This window comes from Felis catus, chromosome B3 (genome assembly GCF_018350175.1).
Source record: "Felis catus isolate Fca126 chromosome B3, F.catus_Fca126_mat1.0, whole genome shotgun sequence".
Classification (NCBI taxonomy): Eukaryota; Metazoa; Chordata; class Mammalia; order Carnivora; family Felidae; genus Felis; species Felis catus.
The window spans coordinates 3892602-3901556 of record NC_058373.1 but is presented as its reverse complement, the minus strand read 5'-3'; the positions used below and the strand labels follow the sequence as shown (position 1 = coordinate 3901556).

The 8955-nt window shown below is 56.8% G+C and overlaps 1 protein-coding gene across 8 annotated transcripts in view; it reads left to right on the top strand.

The window, feature by feature from the left end:
* The first annotated feature begins 361 nt into the window (after nucleotides 1–361).
* Nucleotides 362–8955, top strand: part of TM6SF1 (transmembrane 6 superfamily member 1) — a 57376-nt gene continuing 48782 nt past the window's right edge. The window contains exons 1-2 of one of the 8 annotated variants that reach the window (XM_023254846.2): nucleotides 362–623; nucleotides 5650–5753. In XM_023254846.2, the coding sequence (XP_023110614.2) occupies nucleotides 532–623; nucleotides 5650–5753 (196 nt within the window). In that variant the 5' untranslated portion in view covers nucleotides 362–531. Of the gene's footprint in view, nucleotides 624–5649; nucleotides 5754–6858; nucleotides 7443–8955 lie in introns of those variants that run through there. The other 7 variants (XM_023254847.2, XM_023254849.2, XM_023254845.2 and 4 more) reach the window with 7 other exon arrangements.

Sequence of the window (8955 nt, the reverse complement as noted above, 5' to 3'; positions counted from 1 at the left end):
CTTGAAAGGGATATTCGCATTCTGCCCCCTGTCCGCTGCCGGCCCAGAAGATCCATGCCTTCGGGATCATCCGTCCCTCCATCCCCGGCCCTAGGGCTCCCCACGTGGACACCACCCCCCCCCCACCCCGGGTCTGGCTCCACCCCCTCCGCTCTGCCGGAGCCTCTCCAGGTCGTCGACGACCAGCCCCCGGCCGTACCCCAACCCCCCACCCCTCCCGGGCCGCCGCCCTCCCGCAGATCCCCGCCCCCCACCACCTGTCCGGGCAGGGGGCTGTCTCCGCCCCCCCTCGGCGCCGCCCCCAGCTGGCGGCTGAGCCCCCGCGGCCCTCAGCAGCGCCCCCTCCCGGGACTGCAGGGCGGCGCCGCGCTGCGCTCCGGGGTGGCTGCGGGCCGGCTCGCCGAGGGGGCGCTGCTGAGGGCGCGGCGCGGGACGCCCCGAAGGGCACGGACTGGGGGCGCGGGCGCTGCCGGAAGCTGGGGCGGGGCGCCGCGCGGGATGCGCTGAAGGGCGAGCGGCGCGGCGGCGGCGATGAGTGCCTCTGCGGCCACCGGGGTCTTCGTGCTGTCCCTCTCGGCCATCCCGGTCACCTACGTCTTCAACCACCTGGCGGCCCAGCACGAGTGAGTGGGCGCGCGCGGCGGGGGTCGGCGCCGGGGGACTGGGGAGGGGGGCGGCCGAGCGGCAACTTTTCCGAGGGGGCCCGAGCCGCACCCGGCGGGGGCCGGGCAGGGGAGGGGAGCCTCGGGGTGGGGGTGGGGGTGGGGGCGCGCGGCCCTGGGGGGCTGGTGGGGGTGCGGCTCGGGTGGGCGGGCGTCCGGGACCTGCGGCGCAGCCCTGGAGCCAAGTGCCGGGCGCCCGCGCGGTGCGGGCACCGGGGAGACAGAGGTCAACGAGGCGATGCCCCTGCCCTTGGGGAGCCCAGGGGCAGGGGTCCCGGGCGGTGCAGCAGCGACAACCACGAGCGCGGCCGTGTTCCCCCGGCTCGTGCGGTGAGCGTTTCCACGTACGGACACACACATGCTTTTCATTTCTTATTAATTTTAGAAACTGTTGTGAATGACTAGCAGAAATAGCCCAGGACCAGCGGGCAAAGACCTGGGTTCTAGGCGTGGCTTTGGCACTGCCCCGGGGCGGGGTGGGGGGGGGGGCGCTGGCCTCAGTTTTCCGGTCTGTCAAATGGCCTCTCTTTGTATCCCTGTTGTCAGGATCCAAAGAGACCTGTTCGCGAAGAGGCGCTGTGCAGGACAGACAGCTCAGGGGCGAGAGGCAGGGCCGTTGGAGGCTAAGGAAATGGGTGGAGCCCGAAGCCGGCCTCGGGCTTGTGCGAGGGGTCCCTGGCTGAGCAACTGTGCACCAGGCAGCTGCGGGCCCGGCCGGGCAGTGGGACCGGTGCCAGGCCTCTGTGCCTGCTGATGTCCCCCCGCTGTGTGTGGGGACGAGGAAGTTAACCTGTTATGTTTCCCACAGCAGTTGGTGCTGAGGAAATTGCATCAGTCTGTAGCTGCAACCCCCCTCCAGACCTTCAGGCTGCGGATAAGTGTCTGCCCACAGGGCGGTGACTTCCTTCTCCCCTTCTGGGTCTCTGCCTCTGCCTCTGCCCCTCTCCTGGGGCCACCACTTGCTGACAGCCTCACCTATCCATACTGAGCACTCCGCAGGCACCGGCATCGACTGCCCTTGTCTGACCCAGTCTTGGGGAGCAACTCCTGCAAGCAGCAGCTCTGGGCAGCGAATGTCACGAGTCTGTGAATACAGTGCACGGGGGACCCTGCGTTCCTCCAATGGCATTATGCGCAGTTCAGCAAACATTTATTGAGTCCATAGGCTGCGCGTGACTCTGTTCCAAGAATTGGGGATATGGCTATAGACAAGCCGGGAAAGGTGGGGGACACGAGTGTTGAGACAGACATCAGTAAGTAAAATGGGGCAAACCGAGTGCCTGGGAAGGGGACTGGTGGTCAGGGAAGGTTTCCTGGAGGAGGAGACTTGAGGTGCAGGAGGTGGCCACCGGAGGATGTGGGGACAGAGCCTTTCAGGGTGGGGTGGGGGGACGTGGCTGGGTGTGGGGGTATTCTGGAGGGAGGCGGGGCAGCTTACTGAGAGACTGCATGTCCTGGAGAGGATTTGAGGATGACTCTGAGATTCTGGCCTCAGCCACTGGCAGGATGGCGGTGGCATTTACTGAGCACACACTGAATTATGTATCGCTGTGTATTATTGAGCACATTGCTAAGCCTGCAGAGTTCTGAATAACTGCTTCCAGGCATTCTTCCCTTCCCCCTGTAGGTTAAAATTCCAGTGGCCTCTGACTCCTCTCTCTTCTTTCTCCACCACCCACCCCGCCACCGTCCCCTTCCATAGCCACAGTGACCCCAGGGTTGGGTTAACATCTGTTTCCTCCCTGCAGTTCCCCGGGCACTGGCCTGCTGGAGCTCCCCTGGCCCAGCCCTTGGATGCTCCTTAACTTCCTACTTCCTTGCCCTTCCTCATGCAGTTCCCTCTGACTGGAGGCCTTCCTCCCTGACCTGACTTTTGAAGCTGCACCAAGACTCTATGGCCTGGGGTAAAATGCCAAATGCCTCCTCTAACTTTTCCAGACCCTCCCTCCCAGTAGATGTGATCTTTCCCTCCACCCGGCCCCCTTAGATTGCACTTTTCCCACCAGAGTTACTTTCCTGTGGCCTAACTCACCTTCCCAGACCATACATAGCTCACCTGAGTATTGTCTTGCCCAGCACAGGGCCTTGTGCATAGCAGACATTCAGTTAGGTTTGAAATAGTTGGATTAGTTGAAGCTTCCTTCCCACCAAACCTTTTACGAAAGCCTGAAAAACAGAAAAAGCAAGTCAGGTTAAGGAGTCAGGGAAGAGTTGGGATGTCTCTCTCTCTCTCTGTCTCATACACACACACACACACACACACACACACGCATGCACACTTTCTCTCTCTGCTCATACCCACCCATACATGTCCCCTTTGTGTAGGTGTCCTTTCGTGGACACCTTGTAATGCCCCCCATTCCAAGACCCATGACTAGCAACTTTTTCTCCCTGGGGTGAGTCTCAGCCCTTACCCCATCTCCCTCTCCCCCTAAGTCCCTGCTGGGTTCTGCACTGGGCTGCGACCGGGATGCACACAGGATCTGCTGCCTCAGTTTCTCTTCGTGCTTTGCTCCTCCCCCAGGTGGCGAGTGTGAGGGGACACGTGAACCAGTTTACACAGCTCTCTCATACTGTAGAAGAGCACCAGCTGCGTGATCTTGCCGGCTGTAGGTATAGGTCCTTGGTAGGAGCAGGAATGGGGGTTACTTTCTGGCTACCACCTGACTCAGGCTGTGATTAAAATGCCTGTCAGCTTATATAGCACATCTAACCTCTTCCCTCTTCATGGGATGCTTCAGTTCAGTATCATGTTCCTGACCCACATCAGCTTCCTCTTCTGTCCTCTCTTCCTTTTGCTCATCCCTACAGGAGGAGCCTGGAACAGCCACTGATGGGCACCCCTAGAAACTTCCTATTTCAATTTCTTGCCTGGACATTGACAGTCGTCCTCATTCTTATCATAGAAGTGTGCCATCCATGCATCCATCCACCATCTGTAATCCATCCATCTGACCATCCACCCATCCACCCATTCATACACCATCCACCATCCACCATCCATTCATCCATCCACCCATTCATTCATCATCCATCATCCACCATCCATCATCCATTCATTCACCATCCACCATCCATCATCCATTCATCCATCCATCCACCCACTTATCCACCCATTCATTCACCATCCACCATCCATTCATCCATCATCCATTCACCCATCCACGCATTCATTCACCATCCATCATCCATTCATCCATCCACCCATTCATTCATCATCCATCATCCACCATCCATTCATTCACCACCATCCACCATCCATTCATTCACCACCATCCACCATCCATCATCCATTCATCCATCCATCCACCCACCTATCCACCCATTCATTCACCATCCAGCATCCATCCATCATCTGTCATCTGTCCATTCATTCACTATCTTCCTTCCATCCATCCACCCATCCATCCATCCATCCATCCATCCATCCATCCATCCATTTATTTCTCTTTCCTGGCTTACTCTCCCCCTTTCCCTCCCTCATCTATCTATCAATTCTTGTATACCCTAGCAGAAGTCCCCAGGCAGACTTTGTGTCATATTCTCATGCCCCACTCCAAAGTATTCAGATTCTGCAGGTCAAGGTTGGCCTATGCTGATGCCCAGTGTCCATTCCCTGACTCTTTGTGGGGTCTGGGGCCAGGTGCTGAGGATACCGCTCTCCTGCCCCTGCAACCAGTCTCCTTGGGGCCCATCTACCTGAAGGTTGGATGGATCACTTCCCACTTCCCGACTGACCTCTCTTACATTGGGGGCCGATTTCTGACTGGTGCCTAACACCCATTCCAGCTACAGGTGTGTGGAGTGAACTTCAGCAGGAGTTTGTCTTTCAGTTACTGGTAGGTCTTTTTGGGTTGTGGAGCCTGTGACTGAGAAAGGTACTTTCCAGAAGTCTCAGGGGCAATGGCAAAGGTTACCCAGCAGTTCTCCTGTTGGGCTGGAGTAGTGTGGAGGGATTTCAGCTGAGGAGTGGTGCCTGTGGGAGCTCTCGAGGGCTGTTGAGGGGGCGCTGGTGTAGCAGGCTATAAGAGAGGGCCAGGCAATACTTTGTCTATAACTGCAAGCCCAGTTGGTGCTGGAGGTGAGAGAGAGCATCTGTGTGTAGGACTAGAGGTGACCTCCTGGGCGAGAGAGCTCAGAGCTCATTCAGATGGGACCCTCTGTGGAGACAGGGACCTCCTCCATGCATCCACCGTGCCTGGTACATAGGGGTGCATAATACATTTTATCCTCAATAGGTTTAAAATTAGTTAATGAACAGGTGATGACACAGCATGGCTTTGGCACAGCTGCACAGTTGGGCAGTGGCTGCATAGGGGCCAGAGTGCAGGGGCCTTGACCGGTGACTGGGCCCAGCCTCACGCCCTAGTGCTGCCCCATGGGGAAGGCGGCTTGGCTTCTGGCATCCTCGGCGCCGTGCCCTTTCCCTGTGCCCAGCCTCGCCTCACCTTAGCTCCCGGGTGTGGGGTGGACGCCGGCTTGCTGGCCTTGGGTGTGGGGAGCTGGCTTCACTCTGGCCGCAGGTCGGGCCACACGCTTCCACCTGGCCCTCCTTCCTTGTCCTCCTGAAAGGTCCGTGTGGTTGTGACTCCCGTGGCTCCCCGGAGCTCAGTCTGAGGGTTTCCGGCCGGCCCTGAGGGAGGTGGCGGGATTCGGTGGTTAGGCACGTCTGTCCTCGGGGAGCAGGGTTTGGGGAGGTGGGTAGGCAGAGGCCATCTGCAGGGGGGGGATGGGATAGGGTAGGGGGGAGGGTGCTATGCAGGTGGGCAGGTTGGGACGAGTGAGAACCTGGTGGCTCCAGTCCCTGAAAGTCACACGGGTGGCCGGGGAGGGGCCAACGTGCTGCAGAAAGACGTCAGGAAGCCCACAGCACTAGAGCTGTAGGCAGAGGCAGAGGTGGGAGCAAACGCGATCAACAGCCAGGAAATTCCACGCACTCATGTATTTATTTCGATAAGTGACCACCTCCCTGTCCCGGTTGTTGCAGTTCCTGGACAATCGTAGGGGTTGCTGCCCTCATCCTGCTCCTGGTAGCCCTGCTGGCTCGTGTCCTCGTCAAAAGAAAACCACCCCGGGACCCGCTGTTCTATGGTACGTGCCCACGGGCCCGTGGGACGGAAACTGTTGGGGTCCACTCAACAGCACAACACTTGACTTTTGCCTGCATTGTGTTTCTTCTATGAACAAGAAGTCTGCCTCCAATGCCCTGAGCCCGCTGGTAATGTGGTAGGAAGCGTAGGAGTAGTTCAGGGCCACACAGTCCTCCCTCCTCCCCTCCAAACTAACGCCTCCTCCGGGCTGTGGACCCCACCCTTTCCCAGCTGAGATCAGGGCGGAAGGTCACTGCCAGGGACAGCCAGGCAGGATGCCCCTCTGTTCCTCACCCCAACCCCAGCCGTGCTCTGACCTCTGATCTCCACTCTCCTTCCTGCACCTCTGGCCCTCTGGCAAACAGCTTCACCTGGTGTGGAACTTAGCTGTCCAAGTACAGTGGCTCGGTCTGCACGTTTGTATAATGAGGAAACTAACAGCACTTACTACGGAGGGCCGGTGCAAACATTAAACAATATTTGTAAAATACTTATAACAGTGCCTGAAAAATACACATGTGCATTAAATAAATAAAAACACCACTGATTAAGCACTTAAGAGTGTGCCTGGGGGCGCCTGGGTGGCTCAGTCGGTTAAGCGTCCGACTTCGGCTCAGGTCGTGATCTTGCGGTCTGTGAGTTCGAGCCCCACATCAGGCTCTGTGCTGACGGCTCAGAGCCTGGAGCCTGTTTCAGATTCTGTGTCTCCCTCTCTCTGACCCTCCCCCGTTCATGCTCTGTCTCTCTCTGTCTCAAAAATAAATAAACATTAAAAAAAAAAAAAAGAGTGTGCCTGGTCGTGGCCACTGCAGCAGGAGTGTTTCATTTATTTATTTATTTATTAAAAAAAATTTTTTTTAACATTTATTCATTTTTGAGAGAGAGAGAGAGAGAGACAGAGCATGAACAGGGGAGGGTCAGAGAGAGGGAGACACAGAATCTGAAACAGGCTCCAGGCTCGGAGCCATCAGTCCAGAGCCCGACGCGGGGCTCGAACCCACGGACCGCGAGATCATGACCTGAGCTGAAGTCGGACGTCCAACCGACTGAGCCACCCAGGTGCCCCAGGAGCGTTTTATTTAATCCTTACAACAAATACCCTCCAGTTACAGATTAAGAAGCTGAGAAACGAGGTCACGGTCGCATCCTGAGACCAGCATTGACCCCAAAGCCCGTGACCTTTGTGGCCCGAGCCGTTACCGCCTTCAAGCGCTTCCCCTGCCGGGAACTTTGCTGGGCGTTTACTCATTCAGTGTCTGCTGTAGCCAGGCTGCGTGTCAGACACCCCCCAGGCCCCAGCTCCCTGTAGCAGCGGCACGCGCTTTCCATATTCCCCCCGCTTCGCTGAGATGCAACTGACAGGTAACCTTGTGCGAGTGTGAGACGGAGGCTCGTATGACGCGATGCGCGCATACGCTGGGAGATGGTGACCACGACCAGGTCGCTTGCCTTCAGTAAGGTCCTTCACCTCCCGTAATCACCCGTCTCTGGTGCGCGGTGGGAACATGAAGCATGCGGCGCGGTGTCGTCGACCACGGTCACCACGCGGCAAATCAGATACCGAAACTCACTCGTCTTACACCGGGAAGTTTGTTTGGCCGACATCTCCCCGTTTCCCCCACTCACCAGCCCCTGGCAACCACCGTTCCAGGCTCTGTTTCTGAGAACTCAGCTTTTCTAGATTCCGCATGTAAGTGAGGTCATACGGTATTTGTCTTTCTCCGGATAACTTATTTCACTTAGGACAATGCCCTCGAAATCCATTTATGTTGTTGCCAATGGCAGGATTTCCTTCTTTTTTTTATGGCCAAGATTCCATTGTGTCTGTGTATCTTCTTTATCCATTCATCCATCAATGGACACGTAGGGTGTTTCCATGTCTTGGCTATAAACATCTATTTTCCTTGCTCACGGGTTGGCCAGAATGCTGTGCTTGAGGCTGTGGGTCAGATTCAGGGCTGTGTCATGTGTCTCCTTGCTCTTGGACCAGTAGCTCCCCAAGGTGTGCCCTCCTCCTGGCAGAGGAGACTTGGAGTTGGCCATTGTCAATTCCACTGGCCACACGTTCCACTGGCCACAGCAAGTCATGTGGCTGAGTCTATCACCAATGGCATGGGGCATATTCTCTGCCCACAGTGGATCTTGGCTAAAGTGGGGAGGCAAAGAAGAATTGGGAGTAACTAATTTCTCCCAGCTTGCATATAAAAAACCCTAAAGTTGAGGGGCACCTGGGTGGCTCAGTCGGTTAAGCGTCCGACTTCGGCTCAGGTCATGATCTCACGGTTCGTGAGTTCGAGCCCCATGTTGGGCTCTGCACTGACAGCTTGGAGCCTGGAGCCTGCTTTGGATTCTGTGTCTCACTCTTTCTCTGCCCTTTCCCCACTTGCACTTTGTCTCTCTCTCTCTCTCTCTCTCTCTTTCTTGCTCTCTCTCTAAAATAAACATTAAAAAATTTTTTTGAAAAACTGTGAAGTTTAGGTAAATGATGCAACTTGCCTAAGATTGGATAGCCGGTCAGTAGATTAGCTGGACCTGTCCCAGTTCAAGGCCCACATCTTCTCCTGCCCCACACTACCTGCCTTTGCTCTGGCCCTGGACCACCTTTCTAGACAGGTCTCCTGCTGCCATCTTCCCCCCGCCGGCCCCCCACCACTCTGTGGTGCCCATACTTAGCTGACTTGTGTCTGTCCCGACTCCCCAGGGTTGAGCACCCTTGCTCCCACACCCTCGGCCCTCTCTCCTTGTCTCTGTCACAGCCTTGAGCACACGGAAGCCTCAGGGCGGGTGCTTACCACCTGTGACCCAGCATCTGATGCTCCTGTCAGCTTCAGCGAGGGTGAAACTGTCCAGTGATCAGACGCTGAATGCTTCCTTTCCTGGGAGACATATGGTGACCGATCACTGATGGCCGATCCCAGACTACCAGGCCTGGACCACAGGCCTGGGAGGCACAGGGAGGCAGGGTGTGCACGGCAGGGCAGCCGTGGGCCTTCCGCTCCCAGTGAGAATGTGAACCCCGCGGCCCCGGCTGCAGACTCGGCAAGGCCAGCTTCCCCTCTCTGTGAATTAACCTCTGCCACTCTCCTCCCCACTTACTTTTTCAAGGCTTCTGTTTTATTTTTCTTATTTTCCAATGTTTATTTATTTTTGAGAGAGAAAGAGACAGAAGACAAGCAGTGGAAGGGCAGAGAGAGAGAGAGAGG